Source organism: Anopheles marshallii, chromosome 3 (assembly GCF_943734725.1).
Source record: "Anopheles marshallii chromosome 3, idAnoMarsDA_429_01, whole genome shotgun sequence".
Classification (NCBI taxonomy): Eukaryota; Metazoa; Arthropoda; class Insecta; order Diptera; family Culicidae; genus Anopheles; species Anopheles marshallii.
The window spans coordinates 64,781,463-64,805,899 of NC_071327.1; the positions used below are offsets into that span (position 1 = coordinate 64,781,463).

Here is a 24,437-nt window from a genome sequence, read left to right on the forward strand (position 1 = left end):
AAAAAGATATTCCCAATCCCGAAATAGTACACTTTCATCACAACCCGACCTCTGTTTGACAATGTGGTCTACTTGTGTCAGCGATCGATCGAACGATCCGTAACGAATTCACCGTCCCGATCAGATTGTCTTCAATGGACCTGATGCTAGACGATACCGGCCGGTGTACCAAACAAAAAAAAAAAGGGTTTGCAAAAACATAAAAATGATAAAGCATAAAATCGCAACGACCCCAGGAAAGGCTAGGGTTAGCCGAAGATCAAACATTTTCCATTGATCCGGTACCGCCTTCGGATGACTTTTTTCAAGGGTCGATGAATCCTTTTTTATTGTGGCGTTTGATTCATTGCCTGTCGGCACGTACGGCGCGGGACAGGGGAATTGTTGCCATTTTTTTCTATTTTTGCAAAAAAAAGGATCTATGGTTGTAAATTTTACGCATATTTGTAAAAGGACGAGTTGCAGCAGTGCGATGCATTGGGAAAGGATCACATCATGATGGACGATCAGGAGATACGTTGGAACGTTAAATTCTTTATTGTCTAAACTATCACATGTATCACATGTAAAAATATGTTCTACTTCCCTTTTGGACATCGTGTTAGCAAAATTTACGCTTTCGTACAAACCACCCGCTAAACAAATGCTCTCTACAGCGCTACAAATCATTTGTCACCCATGTCGGTCATCGAAAAGTCCCATTAAAATTCGATAACTACCACCCAATCCGACCAGACGCAGCATCATTGAATATCCTGCAGCACCAACTAAAACCTTCCCGCAAAAACTTCCTGCTGCAGATAAATCCTCACAGATTAGCAGTAGTATTAGCAGCGGTAGCCACCCGCCTACGGTCCCGATCTAACCCACCCATTGTACACCACCCGAAAACCCGGCAAAGGAAGGGCAACCAACCATCAGAACCTGCCATAAAACCATCTCCTTCTCGGCATCTTGAGACTGCATCAACCACTGCCGGGATCGTCGAATTTGTCCCTCTGCGACCGAAGCGTGCGGGCCGGGTTCGTGATTAGCATCCGAAAGAAACACTCCGGAGTGGTTCTCCGTTCGGCGGCACATCAAAACAACATTTTCCTCACCGCCCAATTGGTGGAAATTGGATTGATGCCTCGTTTGATAGTGCCTGGATGGAGGGGTTGGTCGTCGTTTTTTGGGGGGGTGTTGGGGGTGGGGTTTTCGCTTTATGTAAAAACACCCCAGACACCGGTTGCCGAACGGTGAGGGTCGTACGAGTACGAGTACGAGTCGTTTGAAATGTTTTTATACCATTCTTATAGCACATTTTTATAGCACTTGTTTTAAAAACTATACTAGCTTGTACTTGTTTATACACTCAAATTCAATTCGCAATTTTATTATTTTATAATGCGTTTTACATAGAATAGTTTCTAATTCTAATGTTTAACACACGACTGTAGTTTGCTTAGTCTTTCCTGTCAAGGACACAGCAGAATCCACCCTCTCTCTATACAATCCCCCGGTATACCAGCTCCCGGTCCACCGATACTGACCTGTACTAGCGTCCATGTCACCGAGAACAATTGAATACTTCGGAAACAAGTGAACGAGGGTTGCCAGCACGGTCCCCGAACCGATTTTCCATCCCCTTACGCACGTAATCAAACCAACAAAAAAAAAAGGCCCGGCACTTCTAACGAGCTGCTGTACTGTATGGCAAGTAAGGACGAGCAGGACAACAGCAACGCTGCGCTTCGTTCAGCATAGGAAGAAACGAAATACCCAACCGAGGGTAAAGGGGGAAAAAAAGGAAAACCCCGGGAAAAACAAACGCCACCGATAGGACGCACTTCGGGAAGGGGGTTGGACGGGAAGATCGGGCGGAACATAAGGGATGAAACGAGGACGAACGCTACCGGTAAGCCGAGGGAAAGCTAGGGCGAATGGGTGAGCGAGACCGAAGCTACCGGCCCCGGTAGGGGTTGTTCGTTATAAAACTTTTCAACCCTGCCGGTCGGGTGCGTATTTGGTGTTCGTTACCGGTAGAGTACGGTAGAGCGGGAGCGTGTTTTATTTTTCCACTCGACAGTCGCGAACGGACTGCACTATGCGACTTTACTTAAAGCTAAGAAGAAATTAACCGTACGTGTGTGTGTGTGAGTGAGTGAGTTTACTAAGAATAGTTTATAAAGATACTAACTATAGTGCCTGACGGTGAAAGTGTAGCCACATGAGTGTGCTTTTATCCACGAAGTGTTGTCACCTCTGTACCAGTGTTCTGTCCCAGTGCTCCAAAGGCTTCGAGTGACCCGCGAAGTATGTCCTCGTACTGCGGTTTCGATGATCGCTCGTTTGAAGACTTCGACGACTACACGTCGGAGGACAGTGGGTTCGAAAAGAGCTATGAGTCGTGCGCCGGCGATCTTACGTTTGCCGGCTGTCTGCAACAGGGCCCGCGGAAGTTGAGTTTTCAGCATGGAGCGCTCGCCCCACAGATACCAACCCAGATGGATATGATGCTTGCCGAAACCGAGACTTCACCTCCAGCGAAGAAACGAGGCCGACAATCGCTTAAGGATAAAACGGCAGTGGCGTCCCTAAGCAAGAAAGAAGCCGGTGGCTCGTTCTGTCCCAGTCTGGGTGTTCAAACTTCCACTCCGGTTAAACCCACGCCTGGCGATGGTGGTGTGGACCAGAAGCCAAAGCGAAAGTACGCGATGGGCAAAAGTCGTATCACGCGCAACCGGAGTCCCACGCAGGTGATGCGCATCAAGCGTGTACGGCGGCTGAAGGCGAACGATCGCGAACGGAACCGGATGCATACACTGAACGAGGCGCTCGAACGGTTACGGTTAACGTTGCCGACCTTTCCCGAGGACACCAAGCTGACCAAGATCGAGACGTTGCGCTTTGCGTACAACTACATCTTCTCGCTGGTGCAGCTACTCGATTTGGACGGCTCCATACAGCTGGATCTGGAGAAGCTGCAGAGCCTCACGCTTAGCGGGGAGCGCATCAACAAGGAGCTGTTCGACGCGATGTTCATCAACCCACCGCCGCCGGGTCAGCACTGGGGCATGGGAGGACCGTTTACGGCGGGCGAATTCTACAGCAGCATCCAGCAGTACGGTGCCGTTGTTAATGGGCCCAGCACGGCAGATATTGCGTTTCCTCAAGCAACGGCTGCGACGGGACAATTTTCCAAACAAAACTATAACCTATTTCGTGGTGCCTTCGATGCGGCCTACAATGCACGGTCGCCACCAGTGAACCAGTCCACATATCCAGCCGAATATTCACACCAACAACAGCAAACCGCATCGCCGATGTCGATGTCCCAGCAAAGACCTCACCATCATCATCATCCCCATCATAATGGCACTCGACAAGCGTCGTCGTTGGCCGCAGGACCTCCAAACATGCAGCCCGGACAGCAGCCAACGTACAGTCGCGACGGTTACTACCCACAGATGGCACAGAATGGAATGTCCGAGTTTAGACCAACAGCAAGCTGTCCGGAAGTGGTCAGCCAGCAGCAGCGCCATTCACCCCCAGGAGGTGTTGGTCAGTCAATGCACTACAACAGCAGCTTCTACAACCAAACTCCACCCTGGCGTGAAGGCAACGGAGATCCCAGCTATACGGGGCTAGATTCGGGCATATTCGATGACTTTGGTGGTGCCGCCGTAGCATGAAGGTGGAGGCAACCCCCCCACCTCTCCTACTGCCCAGTGCTTAGTGAAGGTTTAAACACGAAAAGTGATATGCGAAGAACGGTTTTTAAAAGCAATTCTAGAGGTACAATAACTATAGGTTAGACGCAACTCACGGCAATCATGTTGTTCATGGCGATAGACTTGTGATTGTTCTGTGGCAAGAACTCAACGGGCTGGCGTGTGTTCCAACAGGTGTGAGGATACAGTAGGGCCGGTTCTTAAAATCGCAGAGCAATGGTGATTCTATCCACGTAGTTATCAGAAAATGCATGTTTAACTGTTTCAATCGTTTACTCCATTACAATCGGTGCTGGAAGGAATTTTGTGACGGAAGTTTCCCATTTTTTTCGATTGTCTATTTTAATGTTCTCCTAGTTTTGTTTGTTTAATGTTCCGCTCTAGTTTTGTTTTCTATTTTGCACCATCTTTTTCTATGTTTTCACACATGTTTAGTGACAGTTTTCATTTACGATGTTCTGTTCTTTTCATTATTTTCATCTTTTTTTTTTTTTGTTAACTCCTCTTATAGAAATATGATTCTAAATTCTTTCCAGCAACGACTGTACGTTTCGTTAAGATAAACATTATTTTTACAACTTTTCTGTCGAGTAAACAGCTTGTTTTGCTTCATCAGTTTCGGAATGGAAAGCAATGATCTGAGGTAAAATGATTTGCTTACTAACTTGCAGAATGTTTTTCAACATAACGATGGTCTGATTTAACTAGTCAAGTTCTTGCCGAAAGTTTACGTAGACGTAGAAACCCTGTGGGAAGTGCAGGAGGTGAACGATTGTTTCGTGACATTTCGGTGCTGCAAATCTCACTCAACAATCGTTTGCGGAGAAATCCGTTGGAAGGATCGAAATTCTTTTGCTTTTGCTCCTTCCGATCCGATTTCAGCATCTCGCCAATTCCTTCTGCAACATTGCCTTCACAAAATACAAATCATATACATTGTACCAACTAAGAGGTATAGCTATAAAGTGCTCTTCGGCAAATCAGGGCCTCTTGAGAGATTTTTTCTATATATACACAAGCTAAGTAGGAACTTTTTAACACGTTTTTAGCGCCACAGAAAATAGTAGCGAAGAAAAGCAAACGATGAATAAAAATAAAGTACCGGAAAACACCAACCATTATACATAAATATGTTTCGTATTGCATCTGTACGCTTGGCGGATGACCTTGTTATGCTGTTTATGATGAAGTTTGTTGTTTTTTTTCCACCAATTTAGCGAATAATTTGAACCTTCTAATCGGTGATGCCAATCGCAATGTCACGAGATTCGTTTCGCGCATTAACGGACAGGTCGGTCCGGCTTCCGAGCGCTACCCTCGCTATTTACACCAGCCGAAAGAAAAGGGAGTTCCACAATGTCCAAACAATGACTCTGAATCGGCGATGAATGGATGGAATCAAAAATTCATTGCTAACGTTTGTCACCCGCTAGAAGCTGACGTCGAGCTGCACTGACGTACGGACCCAACTGCTGGATGGGAAAGGATACGATTTTCCCCTCTCACCAATCGCATCGAATTTTGGGTGGAAAACGGAGAAAATCACGGGTGCATTTTGGTGGTCCCTTTAAATCTGAAACCTGTCCAACGTGGAACAAGCTCAAACTCGGCTGGCAAGCGCAAAACCCCAATTCATCACAATTACCCGAAGCAAACAAACAGTACAAAAACGTCATCCGGCGTGCGCGCTCGGCTAAGGGTCGGTTTAAATCGCTGGCGCACGCATGTTCGTTGCCTGCACAACGTTGCTGGAAGCGCACAAAAGACCCTATTGAAGGTGATGGTGACGGTGGTTGCACATCCAAATCACCGCTAGCATCCGACACGAACGACAGCGCGAGGCAACTTCGTCAAACCCGAGGCGAAGAGTCCTTGCGGGTCCTTTCTGCGCGTCCCTTTTATCCCCGCCGCGTTCCCGATCCGAACCGTACGGGCCTGTCAAGCGGCCGAATTATGCGAATAATCCACTGTTCAACACCTCGGGGGTTCCGAGCGGTGCATTGGTCGGGCTAGCACAACGCACAACGCTGCCAACGGGCTGCCTAACCGACGCGACGTGCTGCCCTAGCACTCGAGGGCTTGGAATTGAATTTCCTCTGCACTATTATTGTTATAGCCATTGTTCCACGGGCACCGGTGCACCAAAGCGTCCCTCGTGCTCGTTAGAGAGTGCTCATAAATCTCGCTCGGCCCTTTCACCTTCATCCCCGGTGCGCGGCGCCAGTCTCTGACAAACTACTAAACGTGGCTGATTGATGATACGTTTTTCGTCGTTCAAATTCTCGTTGCATCCACCTCCCGTTTTTAGACGAGCGCCGCGAAGTTCGCATCGTCGACCATTCGCAACCGGACGGACGGATTGGCTGAATCTCGAGCGCAACGCTCCTCTGGTAGTTTGTAGCAAACAAAAAAATAGACAAACGGGCCAACTCTAACGCTGCTGCTCTCATGAATATCCGACCTGCAGATCGTTAATGTTCGTCCTGCAGCATACAGAAGAGAATCCTAATTGCACCGTGTTCCGTTTGGAGAAATATTAATGATTTTGACGAAGTACTTGCCATCGATTCCTCATCAATCAGTACTGTTTCGGGAGCGAGTGACAACCGGAGGTACGAACCTCATCGCAACACCTCATCATGTGATGGCCATTTCCATCTATAAATTCCATTTTATATTACATGAATTATTTATAAACCGTACTGAATGCTTATGCGGAAGACTAGAGAACGGTGGAGTTGCTTGAAAGAAAGTGTTTTAATTTCACAGAGAATCTTATGGTTTAGGGCCTCAGTGTTTGGTCTAAAATATTGAAGGCTCTAGAATGGAACTTGTCGGAGGATCCTGTAAACTCCAAGGTAAAAGGAAGGACATGATAGCAAAAGTACGATCCCGATCTTCAAGTTGGTAAATAAAGAGTATTTTTCGCTAAGTTTTTTAAACGAAAACTACTGCTTAAGGCGGGTTGTTCGGTGTCTTACTCGTGGCATGGCTTACAGATGGAAAAATGTAACACCATTTTCATGTCCAGTATGTCCTGTCATGTCAGTTGTCGTTACATTTTATTGGATTTGTCGACGAATTTCCTTTGGTCCCACGTCCATTCATGATAATAGTACGTTACACTGCGCTAAGTACATCGGAAAAAGCCGGTTTTTGCATTTCATACACCTTCTTTTTGGCGGAAATTAGATTCAAACCGATACAACGCCCGTGAATACATTTCCAATTCTTTGCCCCCTTTTTTCCGCACCAACCGCACTCGGGCGAAAACGGGGGAGAAAAGGGACCAAATCCATTTACAAACAATGTGTAAAGCCCAACATTTGAGTTGGCTCTACGGCCGTCCGCCGTGTTCCCTTCGAAAAACACAATGAGCCACGGTACAATCGTATCGCCCCCGTATAATTTTGTCATAACCTCAGCAAAACCTCTGCAAGGTGGTGCACGGCCACAAACACAGGCATGGAAGTGTCCTGCACCGCAAGGCTCATGTGCGGGGCCGTTATTGTAAGTCGAACATTGGACAAATCAAACATTGGCATAATTTTTATTACCAAGTGCGTGGCCAGTTGCATCGCTGCAGGAGGTCCTTTTCGGTTGGAGTGTACAATTTTCGGTCGTAAAAATCATTCTGCAGCGCCGGTAGACATAATTGCCCAACTATGCCCATCAATTTGGGAAGATCCTTGTACCACAGACCTTGCAGGTCAGCTCATCAGCTTAACGATCATTTCCGCTATGTTCTAGACACCAACCAGGGATCCGGGGAACTTTAAAACCAGGTTCAAACTGTTGACAACTCCATTGATTGTTCAGGAAAAGTGGAATGTTTTCCGTTTCTGGAGCCATAAAACCGGCGACTGACATTTACGACTGTAGTCGTTGGGGAGTTTAGATGTCGCACCGATGATAAACCCCCTTCAACTGGGTCAGAAACAGAATGTGGAACAGATGTGTCCCATCATCCTCGTCTGTCACCGGACCTGGAGACTATAAGAGGCATCAAATATGCAACATCAGGCTTGCAGAAAAAAAAGGGTTCTGCACGGGTGTTTGGATGCACCGAGAGTGTTGCAACTAAACCCGTTTCGAAAACCACCCCGCGTGCAGCAACAACTTCAAAACGGGTGACATGTGAAATAACATAACTGGCGGCAAAACCACCAGTGCCAATGTATTTATTTTGTCCCTCAACACTTGATTGGCCGTATCGTTGTTTAGCCTTTCGCGGTTTGGCATTAGGTTGCGGGTAGCAGATGCAACAGATGGAACTAGATTGCATCGAGATGAAAGATGCTACAACTGCAAACGGTTGAGCGGAAGTTGGAGTGTTTGTTTTTGCATGCGTAAATAGAGGTGACCATAGTCTGTTTATTTCATTATTAATTTGATAAGTTGAAATCGTTGTGCTTGGAGAGGTCTTGTTACTTCCTACCTTCATTCCGATCTTGTGAGTCTGAGATTCAAGAGACAAAACGACAATCATATTGGACTATGAAGAATGAGACATTCATACAAACAAACTCTTCTCTCTGCAAAAAAAAAAACCTCAAACTCCAACTCAAACTGATCATTCTATGAAAGAATACATCTGGAGGATTCAGATCACCGATCGCGAGTCAGGAATCCTGATCTCCTAATTCAGAAGATCATCCTATATTGAAGTACGGTATGCATCTAACATGGAGGATCTTTCAGTTTCGTACTTCACGTAGAACCTCAGAAGATTCAAATCGTGGAATTCGACGCCACTGCCACATGTCTTGAAGATGACCTGCCTTATACGCTGAAGAGTACCAAGACCTAAGTCTAGACATCATTCACCATTTTCAGAAATACATAAAAATCAATTCTCCAAGGAAAAACTTTGAATTCTCCAAGAATGATCGAATTCCTAGTGGGGTCTTTTTTGTTCCACATATTCTACCAACTGGGTGCCATACAGAGCAAGGTAGGTACTATTGGGGTAGGATGTGCTCATCAAAATATCCTTGCATCTTCCAAACCTCCTCTTTTGGGCAATTAGTCCTCCAAACCTAAAATGTGATTCAGAGATCTTTAATCTTAATGTTCTATTCAATATTGGAAGGTGAAACTCAGTAACAGCATCGATCAATCATGTCAACTATTTGGAAGAATAAATAGATCATCCTGCAATATGGACATCAAATCAAGTGCCTCCGACCCATTCGTTGCCACCGGTTTAAAGTTGTAAAACCTTCAAACAGCAAACTAAAAGTCAATCAATCACGGCACTCTCCCCAAAACGTTAAAGTGTTGCTACAACTTTAAAGTACCCAAAACTTGTGTCGCAACATTGGTCGCTTGGTCTGAAGAACAACAAACAAACAAACCCACTTTGCTACGGGCATGATTAAAACATTTTTGATTCGATGCCCTACCACACGCACACGTAACTCAAGAAATTAGCCACACCAAGCGCACCCAGGGATTGTTCGTTCGTTGCTTGTCACGTTCCAACGGGACCAGTGTTTTTTGGCCCAATGCGGGCAAATCAGGGGAAAAAGGGATCGACGGTTAGATGAACCAAAAAAAAAAATGCCAACTAACCTCTAATCCTATCAGCAAACACGTTTCTGCCCAACGGGACGGCAGCATTCGTTGCCAATCTTTACCGATGCTCATTGGCAGGATAAAAACGCTAATGCATCGCTCCCGTGCGTCTCATCCCGTCTAATCACCTCGGCGTAGGAAATCATGATTGACGTTAGGTAAATATGTAATGAATGCATTTGCCTTCCGTTTGCCGTACCGCAGCGCCTCGCAGCCATCCACAACCGGAAGGCAACGTAAACTTTTGCCCGGTTTTATTAGCTTTTAATAGCCTCGGGACAGTTTGCCGCAACCGGTACCACCCGTACCCATGTGTGCAGTGCTTGTGTTGCTATTAAATCACCCAATTTATAAGGGTTGCAACGGTGCCTTCAGTACTCCCTCCGGTTGCACAATGGTTCCGGACGGAAGAATTTTCCTCGTGTAGTTCGACAATGAAAAGAAGCAAACAAATTGAATTTTCTTACGCACCCACACCCGGCTGCATATGCCGTGGCCCATAATTAACCGTGGCCAGCTTCCGTCCTTAGCTTTCCGTAGCCTGCAGGTAGAAGACAATCTTCCACTTAACGAAGTTTTGCTTCCAGCAATACGGCGGAACCACGGAATCGGCGTCACGAATCGGCCGGGAAACGTTGGAGACAATTTTCTCAATCCCATTTTCCCCTTAGGCATACGGGGGTGGGGGGTGGAAAACAGCGGAACAGAAGCCCATTTCCGGGACCACATACACTGGCAGGCAGATTTAGCGTGAAATCTCGGTACTTCCTGCAGCCGGCAGTTCAATTCTTGCTCCCGGGCCCATTTGCATCCGTGTCCTTTTCCTTTTTCCTTTGAGAAGATTTACTGTTTTTCTTTTTTCGAACAACCTGATTTTTTTTGAAAATATTTAACCATATTGAAATGCACTTTCCCGATTGCCCGCTCCGGATCGGTGTAGCGAATTGGTACAAATTGGTTTTTTCGGAAAAAATTTCTTCCACCTTCTTGCCCACCGTTCGTCCGTGTTTGTCAACCGCAACCAATGCGCGAACATCGCAACGCATGTGGCACCGTTTAGTGGCCCTTTTCATCTTTCATGCCCTGCCCGCAAAAAGGGGACAAATCCATCCGAAAAATTAACCATTCCTTGAAATTGGTTCCTATCGGATTACGGTGGCGGCCGGTTCCGAGGAAAGCAGCCGGACCAGTAACGTAACATGTGACACGGACAAGCAAACAGTGTTGCGAACCGTTTGGAAAGTAAACAGCATTTAAATTCATTACCATTTTCGATTTGTTTAGCAGCAGTGCGTCCGTACGATACGTTCCGGTGCGGTTGGCGGCAGGACACGCTCCGTCCGGGGCAGCCCAGTTAAGTCGAGCAGCCGGAACGAAATGCATAAAATTTCACGCTCTTTAAACAACTCAATCACAGCGTTCCCGTTGCGTGACGCGTAAACCAGTTGTGCTTGGGTCGGGTCGTACCAATGGTTGGGAAAAGCTTTTTTCCGAAACGAAGGGAAAATACGAATCAAATCAAATTATAACGCACGACCAACGCAAGCCAATCAAAGCAGGAGCGGGTTGAAGCCGTTAGCCACGTGACTACTTGTCACTCTATTAGAAACCATTTACGACGCTTCGGGAACCGCACCACCATCCGGTTGAGGCGATTTGGCTAATTGTTCTTAATTCACCGATCCGGATTTTGCCCACCCGGCACGTGTCCTCCAACCTCCAAACCGGTGAAAGAATAAACAAATCGTTCACCCCGTTTTTCCCCGGATTGCGCCACCACGAGCACCCACTTGTTGGCGCGTGTTGTCACTTAAATGTAAACTGAATGCTAAACGTAAACGCGGCACCACGCATATAGGAGGAGCGAATGAGCGAAGAGCCAATCTTGTCACACCCCAACACCTACCGGAGTGTGCGCAAACACGACGATATGTGCCGCCATTGCTAAACAACCGGATCAGTTACCAACGTGGCACGTGGCGGGTGTGAAAAAATCCCGGCCTTGCAACATGCGCTGTTTGGCGCCGATGGAGCGACCAAACCGGGTGGAAGGAGTTTGCAGCGATGGCGCTACCGTAAGTGGTGGTTTCCGGCTTCCGGAAGACTCATCGGGAAGTGGGTGAAATGGTGTGAAAAGTGATTTCTGTGTTCTTCCATGACAGTTGTGGTGTTGGGCCGTTTTTTATACCAAATCGAGGTTGTATTTTCACTATCATCATTCGGCACTCGTGCCCAACTTTGGGATGATTGTTTGCTAATAACACTCAGGCATACGCGTGTGGTTTTATTGTGTTATCTACAAAAGTGGACAATTAGTCCCGTGGGAAAAGATTGTCCAAATGTTACGGACATTACACCGCTATGTGAATGTTGAGACATTTAAACAATCAACTGGTTGTATGAAAATGAAGGATGGAGTAGCAACATCACATATTTAATTCACTTACATACAGTTAATATAGTGAATTATTACATATCTTCCGTCACGGCGATAAAGCCAGTACAACCGGAAATATGACTCAATATGTTCAATTTTCGTACAGCGTATTGGTCCAGGCCGGGTTCCGGTGGGCTGGTCATGTCATGAGAATGACACCGGACGACCCAACCTGTTTTAAGTCGTCCTCATGAACAGAGGAGGCGTAGTAGGCGATGGAGTGATGGCGACCATTAGCGGTTTAGAGGACTCATGCAGCAGGCCAAGAATTTACTGAGATTTATCCAAAAATATTCTGTCCACAGCTTTCGAGTGCTTTTAAACGGGTTAATGGTCTTCGATAAAACGATATAATAAACTCTGTTCGAAGTAATTCGTACAAGTCGCTCCTTCAGGACAATTACCTGCTGGCTATATGCGATTGGTCTTGAAAAATCCAGGTTTTTCTTGTCTTGTTTTGATTTAGTCCAGGTACTTCTTCAATGTTTGGACAATTGATGCAACATTCGGGGGCTTTACCTTCTGGTTTTGCTGCACTTCACGCGTGATGTCTACTGTCGCGGTGTTTTCTGATGTGGTGTCCAGGACAAGACTATTACTTGGCACTCCTGGTCTTGTTGAAGCTAAGAAAATACATAAAAGAAGTCAGATCGACCATTGCAGACAAATACGAAGTGATTTTAGTGTGTAGAACTTCTTCGGTTCGGGTGTGACGCATGCAGCCTAGGTTGCAGGGTACCTGTATGAAAAGTTGGTAAAGTTATTTAAAACAAATAAATAATATATAAAAAAAATAGAGAACATCGATTCAAGAAAAACGCAAGCTACCTCATAATTTATACGACTAGATGACTGTAGAAAACTAGGGATCTGTGAAGTTCTTAGTCACAATTTATCGATCCTAAAATTCTTCCAGAATCAAAGCTATTTGGCGCTAAAAAATACCCGCACCAGTAAATCTGCTTAGTACGAATTCTTCTAACTCCAATAGATTTATCCAATATCTTTTTGCAGTTAATGCAAGAGCTATTCAGGAATAAAAAGTCATCAAAACCCTGGAAGTTCTAGTGATAACTATTGAACAAACTGAAACAGTTACCCGACAATAGAATGTATTAAAGGTTATTTAACTATTAAATTGAGAACTTTGCACTAAAAGCAATCAACAGCTGTAGCCAATATGCAACAGCAAAAACACCGCCAATTACATTCCATTTTTTTGCCGAAATCCCACCATCGCTTCAGTTCCTTTCCTTTGTACCGTTCTGCCTGAATGAACGCTTTATAGGACGTCATGTTCACTTTTATCGATGTCCCACCGTGTCCCATTGTTAATGGACAGTAGTCTTAGCACCTTTCCGGCAAGACCCGCTCGAAGTGACAATGTTTATGCGATTATCGACCAGATGAAGCCACCGCAACTAAGCCTCGCTAGGGGAGAGCAAGAGAGCTACCTGATGTCCTGCCATGGTTCACACTTCACCGACACACCTTGCCGGTCGGTTTCCATTTTTTTTCTCTCATCCTTTTTAGATCTTTCTTTTCCGCTCCCTGTTTGTTGGAAAAGGTGTCGGAAAGCGAAAAACCGTTGACATTGGGAGGTCTGCTTCACTATTGTGAGCTGCACACCGCAGGATATACTGGGGACGAAAAAAAAATCTGTTGTCAACAGAAGGAGTACAAAAAAAAACCTGATCGTTCCACACAACTGCACACACGGCAGCACGCCACGTGCTATAAATGCGCCCCGGCATGTCCCCCGGCGTTGCGTACTGATGCAGTTGGCGTGATAAAGTTAAACGCCACCTTCCGGTCCGGTTTGAAACGTGAGTCCTGTGACGCACCGACCGGAGAATTCCGTTAAAGCGGCACCAAATGGGAACGGCTCCAGTGGAAAAAGGTGTAAAAGCCATCGTTCTCCACTATTAAGCCATTAAGGTGCCGAGGTTCGAAAGGGTCCGCAGCCACGCAGCGATGTTGACCATTGGCAGGCAACCAAGCGGAACCTGGTGACAGCTGCATTTGCATAAATCGCAGCCCGGTAGACGGAAAGGACCCAGGCCGAAATCGCTGTCCTTTTTTGATTTATGGACATACCGTTTTCCGGAACTTCCGGTGCGCCGGAAATTTCCTGTTGATTTCAACGATTTTGGACCAAAAATTAATTATTAACACACATACACACATCCTTCGCGCCAACGTGGTTGTTGTGTATTTTATTTTCATCGAGACATCCGGGTGCAATAGGATCGGAAAATCGCTACCAAAAGCGAAAATCCCGACAGATGCATGTGTCGATCATAATCGGTGGCAATCGGTTTTTTTGCGTGCGATTTCAGTTTGCTCCAGTTTCAGTGCTGTCGTGGTTTTTCCCTTTTTTGGGTTATTTCGAAGTGTTTTTTTTTATGAGAGATAAATTGCAAGCCATTGTGCAGTTGCAATGGTTTTATGGGTTGCTTCCCCCACATTGATTATTTCGGTAATCCCGCAGGGAGAGTTTTGCGGACTTGGGGTGTGCGGAGTTCGAACGTTGTAAGGACGGTTATCGTTAGCTGTGGCAATAATTGTAATTGAATGTAATCTTTACTCCAGCGAAAAGATGTAACGATTAACACCAAAGATTGATACTTTCGGAACGAAAATTTGGATACGTCTACAATGTATTAGTAGGTTGCGTTATTCCTTCCTTCCATTTATTACATGCACTAAACACACATCTACTCGTGACGTTGCGAACAGGAAACAATCCCCTCGCGAAGCGGTACGATCGAGCGTACAGTTGTAGTGCCCTTCCGGCTCCGGAAATATTTACAAACAATTGTGCCCTCTCGAGTTGAATCGATGCGTTACGATCTCGTTGCGCCACTCAACTTTGGGCCCGAAGCACGCCGTAACAGCACTAGTGGCCACTTCATAATCTATCAACACACCGTACCCATCTCTACCTGATTCCCTCAACGAGGCCGGTGCGATGTGTGCGGACTTCGAAGGACCCTAAATTAGGCTACTGCAAGGATAGATGTTAGCGAAAAAAAAATATGAATTTTTGAATCGTAGCGTCAAGAATAAAACCAAAAGAAGGGTGGAAAGTAAAATGATACTTCTTTCTTTTGCTCACCACGATCACGGGACGATCGTTCCTGCATGTGGCCCCGTGCCAAGATGGGTACGTTTGATAAGCGATGCAATGGAGGAACCACTGAGTCCCGATTGCCACGTGCAGCCTGCAGTTGAGAGATTCACCTTACCTGTAGAATTCCACCTTTTCAAGCGACTCGAAGAATCCGAACACGAGCCATTTTTTTTGGCGTGATTTTCTAACTTCCGAACAGATTTTGAGCAAAGAGGAAACTTGTTGATGGAATTGCTTCAATGAACTGCATAATTCCCGTTCCAGTGTTTCAACAGTTTGCCGTTGTGTATGACGGTACCAGATAACTACAAAATTCTAAAGGTTACAGGCGCCCCTTGGACATGAAGCGTTCATCGATGCATAGCGAAGGGCGTGCGGAAGTAATTTAATATTTTTGATTGAATGCAAAGCACGGTGATACAACGGCCCACGAGAATGGTTAGCCGTGTGTGCCCCGCGTCATGGGGGTGTGCGCTGATGTAACATAACCCCAATTGAATTTTGCAAAACCCTTGAAAAGCCGCGCCAGTACTACCCAGAACCATTATCGCTCTCATCTGCAACGCAACGGAACCAACGTTCACAGTTTTCCTATCCTTTTCTGGTAAGGACATCCGAGACTGGTGCTTCCGTTGGTCTTTTTTTTTTTGTATATGAACCTGAACCTGATATGAATCTGATTCCATCGACCGATGCTGGGTGTAATTCGTTTTAAATGCATACAAATGCACTTTAACGCCGGTGTAACAGTTTCTATGAAATGCCGTTCGGAAGGGAAAAGTGATGCCGATCCGTTGTTAATCCGATCAGTAATCCATGCAGTAGAACAAAACCACACCGAAATCCGGTTTATGAATTGCGGTTTTCCTAATGATGCTCTTTTTGTAATACGAAACACATTACTGTGGTGTGTTTAGAATGCAGCAACTATCGATAAACAATTTGAAGTGATTGGTTGAATTAGAAATAAATATCGATTTATCCAAAAGTAAGAAAAAATGCAAAAAATATGTTCATAAAGAAACCAAAAACTTGTAATGCAGTGGTGGAAAATGCTCTATAGCTCATGTTAACCGTTGCTATAAAAAATTATGGCTAGCTATGTTCCCAGTGATGCGTGTGCAACTTTTTATTTTAAATTAATTCTATACAATTTGGAAGGCACCTACGCGAAAATGTCTAAGAAATGAAATTATGTTATAGAAATTTTTAAAATCAGTTTTTATCTAATAAAAGATTACGCTATAAAAAAAATTCCTTGAATATGAATGGCGACTACTCGCGCAGACGAGCCCTGCATCAACAAACAGCTGTCATACGCATGGCGATTTTGAAAAATAAACAACCCACAATTTACACTCGTTTTGTTTAACAAATCCTAGTGTGTGTGTTTTTTCATCACCACCAAATGGACATTTCAGTAATTATTCAACATCAAACCAATTCTTGACGTGATGAATTGCTAAATTGCCTAATAGAACATTATTCAATGCAAGGGGTATGTGTTATCTTATCGCCAATTGCCTTCACTCATACACGTGATCCACACGAGCCTTCCAACGCACCAGGGAAGCAAATGCATTTAATAACAATTGCATATTTACAGCGACGCTGTTAGTTCGCATTCAGCTGCCGAGTATTACGCACAAGCCCGGACGAACACATCATGGCCAGCAGTGGGTTTAACCGTGTGCTATCAATTCAAAGCCATGTCGTACATGGGCATGTGGGAAACAAGAGCGCCGTGTTTCCGCTTCAGGTAGGTAGCGTGCAGTGTGTTTAGTAGCAATGTTCAATGTTAATTGGGTCAGGAGAACAAGTTATAAAAGTGCATATTTTGCCACTTTTCCTTGCAGGTGCTTGGCTTTGAGGTAGATCAAATCAATTCGGTACAATTTTCAAACCACACCGGTTACAAGAACGGTTTCAAGGGGCAAGTGCTGAACGAGAAAGAACTGGCGGACGTTTACGGTGGACTGGTGGACAATGATTTGCACAAACTCTACACACATCTGCTCACTGGATACGTCGGCAACCCGGCGTTCCTCCGCGAGATCGCAACCATTCTCAAATCGCTTCGCAGCGTGAACGAGAAGCTGATTTATGGTAGGTGGTGCAAATGTATGCGTGTATACTCGGAAGCATCTATATTTAGATAAGCGTTTGATAGAGAGGAGTGGTGGAGGTGGTAGGAGTGATTTTGCAACATTGTAGCACATTGTCTGATGAGCTGTGTTCTCCTTACAGTATGCGATCCGGTGATGGGAGACGATGGCATAATGTACGTGCCGAAGGAATTGCTGCCCATTTATCGCGATGAAATTGTCCCGCTCGCTGACATCATTACACCGAATCAGTACGAAGTGGAGCTGCTCACTGGAAAGCAGATCAAAACGGAAACGGACATTTGGGATGCGATGCAATGGTTCCACGAAAAAGGTGTTCGAACGGTTGCGATTTCGTCGTCGGAGTTGGGCGCAAAAGAGACACTGCTGGCGTACGTCAGTAATCGTACCAACGCCGGAACGGAAAAGTACCGACTAAGCATTCCAAAGCAGGGCAACAATGTTATCCGCTTCACCGGTACAGGTGATCTATTTGCATCGCTCTTTCTGGCACACTCGACGCTGACGAACAATGACATTGGCGCTACGCTGGAACGCGCGATTGCTACGTTGCAGGCAGTGATTACGAAAACGCTAAGCTTCATCCCGGAACCGGTACTCCAGGGTAAAGTACCTGTTACGTCTCAAGAACGTGAGCTGAAGCTCATTCAAAGCAAGGCCGACATTGAACAACCGAAGATTACTTTAAAATGTGAAAAGATGTAAAGACGACGTTGGACGATGGAGCGAAGGTATTTTATCAACTTTGTGACGATTGTGACAATACTGAATGTTGTTTTTTTGAGGGAAAAATAATGTATGCATTTGTTGTGAAGCCAACTTGAGTGGTTAAATATATCTGTGAAACTGTAGGCATGTAGTACGAATTTTACTGTACTTGCCTTGATCATCATCGTTGTCGTAATAGCTGAGTACAATCTACATAAAGGCTGTCCGGAATGATAATAGCATGAAAGCATGCAACATTGTTGCAGCGCAAGATAAGCAAGATAAGAACCGTTGACCAATAAGCATCTATTTATTCATATTTATTTGTTATTGTTAGCTGATAACTCAAACTTACAATTGTTTTCTTATCTCTTCTCATTCCCTACTCTCCCTTTCACATATTTATAGTTCAGTATCAAGAACACCACAATTGGACCGTTCCTGCCGTTCCTTCGAAATTAAAACGATGCTGCACCCATTAAACCTAGGGTTTAAACGTGGTGTAGAACGTTCAATTTAAACTGAAATATTTTATTTATGCTTCTTTTAGACATATTAGCTTTTAAAACTATTCAACAAGTATGCAGATTACCAAAAATTCATACACCAAAAAATATGGATTGCTTTCCATGCACCTCAACTATCAAAGACGATATCAAAATGGCTTTCCTAGTGGGCTATGCCGCTGTCACCTTCCCTACACGGGTGCGTCAAACAGTAACGTCAAACAACTGACGCAGACGCAGAGAAAATAGACAAAAAAAGCGTAACGCAAGAGCAGGGAAAACGGTTTTGTTCGGTGTAAAGGGCAAACAAACCAAATAGCAAATTTGTTCGTTTATTTCGTGCGTATACGTGCGTGGTTTTAAGTTACACCCCCTTTACGATAAACGATGAGCGGTGCCGTGATGTTGTTTGCCTGCTCCAAATGCTTCTCACGCCATCCGTTCGAGGAGTTGTCTCCGGGCCAGCAGCTTTGCAAGGTAACGTATACACGTTCTTATAGTGGTGTACCTTTTTCACTCGTTTTTGAGGCTTTTTGGGGCGTTTAGTTTGTTGACGAAACAATGCTCCAAAGAAATGCACAAAAGATACGCGCAAAAATGTGTCGATCAAAGTGACCTAAGGCACTACGTGAAAGCGGGTATGACGCCAACAGGATCTAGAAAATGGCATCCTATTTGAGAAGTGACGTGAATCATTTCAAATTTACATTTTCGCTGTGTACACTGGTACGAAACGCAAGGTTGTGCAAAGCACTCTCAACAATTACGCCTCAGCAAGTGTTTATAAGCGAAAAAATAACACAATTTCCACTACTGCCAAGTTGAAAAAAGCCTATGTGTGAAAGCGTCATAGAATGGACGTGCGTGTGTGTGTGTGTGTGTTCGTTCGAGTATGTAAGACAGAAAGAGAGAGAGAGCGAAGAACAAGGGAATGTTTGGGGGACTAAAGTTCACTGTGACCGTGAAAAGTGTTTACGCTGGCTTTGGTGAAAATTCGTAACCTTAATCTAAGAAAACTAGTTATAAAACGTGAAATTGTGCTCAATACCTACTAATTTTTTCCTTTATTTTTTTCTCTTCCCTCCTCGACATCCGGTAGGACTGCCGTGGATCGTTTCCGGTGGTAAAGTGCACCTACTGTCGCTCGGAGTTCCAGCAAACGTCCAAGGGTAGCACGTCGGCTATCTGCCGGAAGTGTGAAGCGAATGTAAAGCAGTATGGAAAACCATCCGCCTGTGAGCTCTGCAACATCATTGCAGCATTCATCGGATCCAAATGCCAAAGGTTTGTGTTAATGAAAGCGAATCGTGCGTTTTGAGGTGTTCTTTGTTGCTTTTTCACACTTGTGTTTCTCATATATCCTAAACCGTATCCCAAAACCTTCCTAAAAGTCACGCCAGAGCATTAACGCTGAACACTGTGTCATTTCAGTACAAGTTTTGCGTTTATTCCGTTCAAGCAATGCCTACTTCAATTGTCGCTATCCTTTGTGATGTGTCTAATTTTTTATTTCGGTTTGTTTGCTCCTTCCTATGACAAAATGTTAATTAAAACAGCATAGATAAAAAATTACTTAACTATTGGTTTGGAAATTGTTTTTTTTTCAGTCTAGTTTTGAATATTTGAGTAAAATTATTTAACATGTTGTTCGAATACCTTCTTCATGCAATGTTCATTTTCCTGTCCTTCCCTATCATCACAAACACAAGGCTTACATTCCTAATCGTTGCCTTTAGTAAGAATAAAAAAAAACAACTGAACTATCTTCCGCCATAAAAACCACATGAATCCTTCAAAGAAATCGTTTGATTATGACGCAAACATATTTGTACCATCCCACCCCGATTAGGTGTACAAACTCCGAGTTAAAATATGGACCAGCAGTAACGTGCGATCAGTGCAAACAGCGGTGCGCCTTTAATAGGCCCGATTATAAGGTTAGAATGGCAAACCTACTGCGATTCAGCCCTAGAGCAGCCCACTAGCGCGAATAAAGCCGAACTCACACAGACCGTGACTGGTGACTGGTGGTGTTTTAAGCTCAAACAGATAGCGATCCTCACTGCAGAGGATGCAGTAAAACCGGTTGTGGCCGAAGCGGCCCGATACACCATGAGCATACACGAAAACATCTCCTCACAAAAGTCACAGAGTCCCTTCAAAACGAATGGGACACTCTCGCGCACGCATGGCACGCAAATCGATCGGTCGGCCCACCAATAGGATGATCGTGCCGTGATATGTGGCCGGCAAAAGCGAATACATATACAGCAAGGCACCATGCCCTCAACCATGGCGTCAAACGATTCAACACCTTCTTCTTCTGTCCGTGCAAACGGTGCAAAGGGACTGCAACCGTTTTAGGATAATATTGAAATCAATGAAACGGTTAGGAGAAAGGAATAGATTAACCTAAATGAGCTAGCGAAAGTAACGTTAAGATAGAACGAAAACGAGGACAATTAATGTTTTGTGTTACTTTAGCAAATAAGTTCGTTATTCGTTCCTGGTTGAGGTAACAAATTGTGAGCAAATATTAATGTAAGATATAGCAAATTATCGTATTACATGTTATCACAACGTCACGCATGGCTGATGATAGTCTTCTGAGCTTTAATGGAGAAAGTTACCAAACTCAGCCTAGCTGTGTGCACATTACATACGTAATTCTTTTTTAGTTTTACCCAAAGTAAGTGATCTGAAGATTAATGTCAGGGGTTAGAAGCATCCCTTCTTATCAGAGCAAACAATTTACATGAATAGCATAAATGTAACCTAGCAACATTGTGCAATGAGAGGTAGAGGCTCTAACAACTAATTTGAATTGAATTAGTTGTGCTCCGTGTTTATCTCCCCCATTCCAGTCAGAGTGTCAGTAATGGATTAATCCTTTTCTTGGCGTAACGACGGCTCATTAGGTCATGCCTCCTCTATCTGGTCTATTACACATATGATTAACACGTATCCCGTATTGTATCTTTGTATGGAGGAACCTATGAGATTTGGGTACCGGCATGGAATGGCATGGCATGGAAGACATGCGCCATTACCACTAGCCAGTAGGGTCGCGCTACTCGGAAATAGATTCTTTCTTTCTCTCTCCCTCTCTCTCTCTCTCTGTTCTTTGCGTTACGACCTACTAGGCATTTCTGGCTTACTAAACTTATTTTACCACGTAGCCGGATCAGTCAGTCCTTGCTAGGGAGGATTGGTTAGGTCCGTTCGTATGTAGAACGGCGCCGCTACCATCATGCTACCAGGCCGCGCTTCGGAAACAGATTAGGAACTATCAATAAGAGGACAATCAAGCCTTACTACAAGAGAGCCGCTTCTTTGTGACATTTTGATTCCCTAGTTATTAATTGAGTTCTTGTCATAATTCTTCCCCAAAAGTTTAACTAATTGTTAGTATTCGTTTTAATATATACCGATGTCATTCGGTAAGTAGAAAGTTTAATTAGAAAAAATAATATTTTACTAGGCACAAGTTTGCGATTACATCAACAAGTGATCCTTCAGGCCAAATGCACTGTTACTGTTCAACGAATCGAAAGTCACCGGATTGAATCGCCGAAGATCTATTTATGTTTAGCGTCATGATCAAACGATTGTTCTTTCACTGGTTTCCAATGGATGAAATGTTAGTCACAATGGCTACTCTTCATATATTTATAATCAAAATATCATTTTCAGTTTTATTACAACGTTTTTTTGCTCAGACAAAAAAAAAACAACTGCTTAAACTTAAACACCATAAAATATGCAAAATATTTAATGAACCAATTCAACAATGGCGTAATACGTAAAACATACGTCGATAAGAAGTATTATAAACTTAAGGAACACCATTGGACCAATCAATAAGGACATGTGGAGAAGAAGTGTTGGTGCCATTTGACCAGAGACTGGAATTGTATTCGTGATTAATCCTTGATTCTCTTTTCATTCATTTGTCTTTTGCCCAAACCGAGCAATTTGTTAATGTGATAGTGTTAAATTGCAGCCAGCTGTACTGAAATGCAACATTTTGTTTATTTCTTTTTCAACCAGGTTGATGGCAAGTTACTATGCTGGTTGTGCACGCTGTCTTATAAACGCGCCCTCACTAAAGCCCGCCAGGTAGAGAGCGAACGGCGAAGGGCCAAGAAACGAGCGGCAGAAGGATCTTTCCCGCCTCCACTCAGCGGCAGTGGAACGACCGGTGGTGGCAATGATAGGCGCGATCGGATGCACGAAAAGATGGGTAATGCTGGTGGACAGGGTAATAGTGGAGGAATGAATCTACCAGGCGGTGGCAGTATGTCCAGCCTGCCACCACTCGGCGATCTGAACATGAATCACGGCGGACCAATGGGAGGACCGGGTGGTGTCGGTCCGGCCGGTGGTACGGGTGTTGATCGCATAGACAGTGGTGGTCCCGGGGGTGGTGGTGGTGGTAACAGTGGCGCTGGCGGTGGACGAAACGATAACGGCAGACATTCGTCCTCCTCCAGTAAGAAGCCTCGCTCCGATACGGGTAAAATGGTACCGGATATGCCGACCGATAAGCTGCTAATGAAGAGCGCCAACAGTGGCAGCGGCGGCAGTGGCGGTTACGTCGATCCTCACAGCTCCGATCACGTGATTGCGATGACGCAGCTGAAGGAAACGATAGCAACGCTGCAGCGAAAACTAAAACAGAAGGATGGCGTCATACTGGAAAAGGAGAAAGAGATCAGTGCCTGGAAGGGTAAACACTTTCATCTCGAGCAGGAATTGATGAAGAAGTATAAAGACATGGAGAAGAACTACGAGTTCAAGCTGGACGTGCTCAACAAGAAGCTCAAAGCTCAACTGCTCGAGATCGCTGCACTGTCGAAGGCGGTCAAAGAGCGGGACGAGAGCAAAAAGAAGAAGGTGGTGGTTAGCGGGTATCTGGCTACGACGAAGCTTAGCAAAATAAGTAAATCATCCGGCGATTCGAAGGACAGTTCCGATAAGGAGAAGTCTTCGTCGACGCTCGGTCGTACCGGTGGCGGTCGTAACCGTATGCTCGACGATGACGATGATGAGGAAGAGGATGAAAATGGCAGCAACAAAGAGGACAAGGAAAATGACAGCGAAAAGGGTTCCGATAAGGGTGGCTCTGGGAGGAATACACCGCGCGACAGTGGCAAGGATAGCCCGCGTGATGTGGATTCTGGCAAGGAAAGCCCCCGGGAATCCGACAAAGAGGACGAGAGCGAGAAGAAAATCATGAAACGAGGCATCGAACAACAGCAGCAAATGCAAAACGAGGATTCGCAAAATGCGTCAGAAACACCGTTGGAAGCGTACGAGCAACAAGCAAAAGCAAACAAGAGCAATGGTTCATCGACCAAGGATGAGGACGATTCCGACCGGGAAGAGGAGAAAGATGACCGCCGTAGTTCGGATCGCGGATCGGAGGACGGTTCGGAACAGTGTTCGGAACGTGGTTCAGACCGGGGCGGATCCGGTCGTGGTTCAGATCGAAGTGACAACGATTCAGACAAGGAGAGCGATCGAGAGGATCATTCCGACAAGGGTGGAAGCGATAAAGATAGCGACCGAGAGGGTTCAAACAGTGGGTCCGAGAGCGATCGTGATTCGGATTAGGATAAAACAATGCTGCTTATTTTATGTGACAAGGTGCCCATCGAGAGGTGGATACACCGCTTCTTGCATGCGCTCACTGAAAAGCGGGAAAGCATCCAATCCCTATGCTCCATTTATTTTTACACTATTTAAATTAAAAACAAATGCAAGAATGGTCCAACGTTTGTGTAATGTCTCGTATTAGAAGGGAGATTTGACTATCTCGATTAGCAGATTCATCATTGGCCAGTAACGTGAATGCGCGTTCTTCTGGCTAATAAGTTAATTGTAATGTATGTGGTCTTTCTGTTTAATAGTATCCGTTCTTCAAAACCAATTGCCTCATTTTAAAATTGTGAATGTAAGTTGTTTTTAGCGCCATCAGTCACTTCATCATAATAGTGAGTCGGAAGTAGAATGCAGATTCAAGTCGTATAAAGATTGGAAACGATTTTGTAAATCATGCGCGTGATCGGACGTTTCTTCCCAGGTATCGAAACTGATCGCCACCACCAACCTTCTGAAACACTTTCCACGCAGAATGTGGACGAGAGGATACAAATAAACATATTAAAAATAATCATTGTAGCAGCTTAATATTGAATGATGAACAGTAATGCGGTTTGAGGATGGTATATTTGT

General features: G+C 44.8%; 3 protein-coding genes across 3 annotated transcripts; all 3 read left to right on the forward strand.

Moving 5' to 3' along the window:
- The first annotated feature begins 2,297 nt into the window (after positions 1-2,297).
- On the forward strand, positions 2,298-3,674 carry LOC128714614 (basic helix-loop-helix neural transcription factor TAP). Its single transcript, XM_053809487.1, has one exon. The coding sequence runs from the start codon at positions 2,298-2,300 to the stop codon at positions 3,672-3,674; it is 1,377 nt and encodes a 458-aa protein (XP_053665462.1).
- A 12,852-nt stretch (positions 3,675-16,526) lies between these two features.
- Positions 16,527-17,691, forward strand: LOC128712170 (pyridoxal kinase). Its single transcript, XM_053807065.1, has 3 exons — positions 16,527-16,619; positions 16,717-16,966; positions 17,108-17,691. The coding sequence occupies exons 1-3, from the start codon at positions 16,527-16,529 to the stop codon at positions 17,689-17,691; spliced, it is 927 nt and encodes a 308-aa protein (XP_053663040.1).
- An 896-nt stretch (positions 17,692-18,587) lies between these two features.
- On the forward strand, positions 18,588-23,816 carry LOC128711320 (protein FAM76B). The gene is made up of 4 exons (XM_053806189.1): positions 18,588-18,677; positions 19,300-19,484; positions 20,050-20,137; positions 22,251-23,816. Exons 1-4 carry the CDS (start codon positions 18,588-18,590, stop codon positions 23,814-23,816), a joined length of 1,929 nt encoding a protein of 642 aa, XP_053662164.1.
- The last annotated feature ends 621 nt before the right edge of the window (positions 23,817-24,437 follow it).

Excerpts from the sequence above, each read along its gene's own strand:
- LOC128712170 (XM_053807065.1), top strand. The coding sequence starts at position 16,527 with ATGGCCAGCAGTGGGTTTAACCGTGTGCTATCAATTCAAAGCCATGTC. Across the intron at positions 16,620-16,716 it reads GCGCCGTGTTTCCGCTTCAG|GTGCTTGGCTTTGAGGTAGA; the intron begins GTAGGTAGCGTG and ends TTTTCCTTGCAG. Across the intron at positions 16,967-17,107 it reads GAACGAGAAGCTGATTTATG|TATGCGATCCGGTGATGGGA; the intron begins GTAGGTGGTGCA and ends TTCTCCTTACAG.
- LOC128711320 (XM_053806189.1), top strand. The coding sequence starts at position 18,588 with ATGAGCGGTGCCGTGATGTTGTTTGCCTGCTCCAAATGCTTCTCACGC. Across the intron at positions 18,678-19,299 it reads CGGGCCAGCAGCTTTGCAAG|GACTGCCGTGGATCGTTTCC; the intron begins GTAACGTATACA and ends GACATCCGGTAG. Across the intron at positions 20,138-22,250 it reads TTAATAGGCCCGATTATAAG|GTTGATGGCAAGTTACTATG; the intron begins GTTAGAATGGCA and ends TTTTTCAACCAG.
- LOC128714614 (XM_053809487.1), top strand. The coding sequence starts at position 2,298 with ATGTCCTCGTACTGCGGTTTCGATGATCGCTCGTTTGAAGACTTCGAC.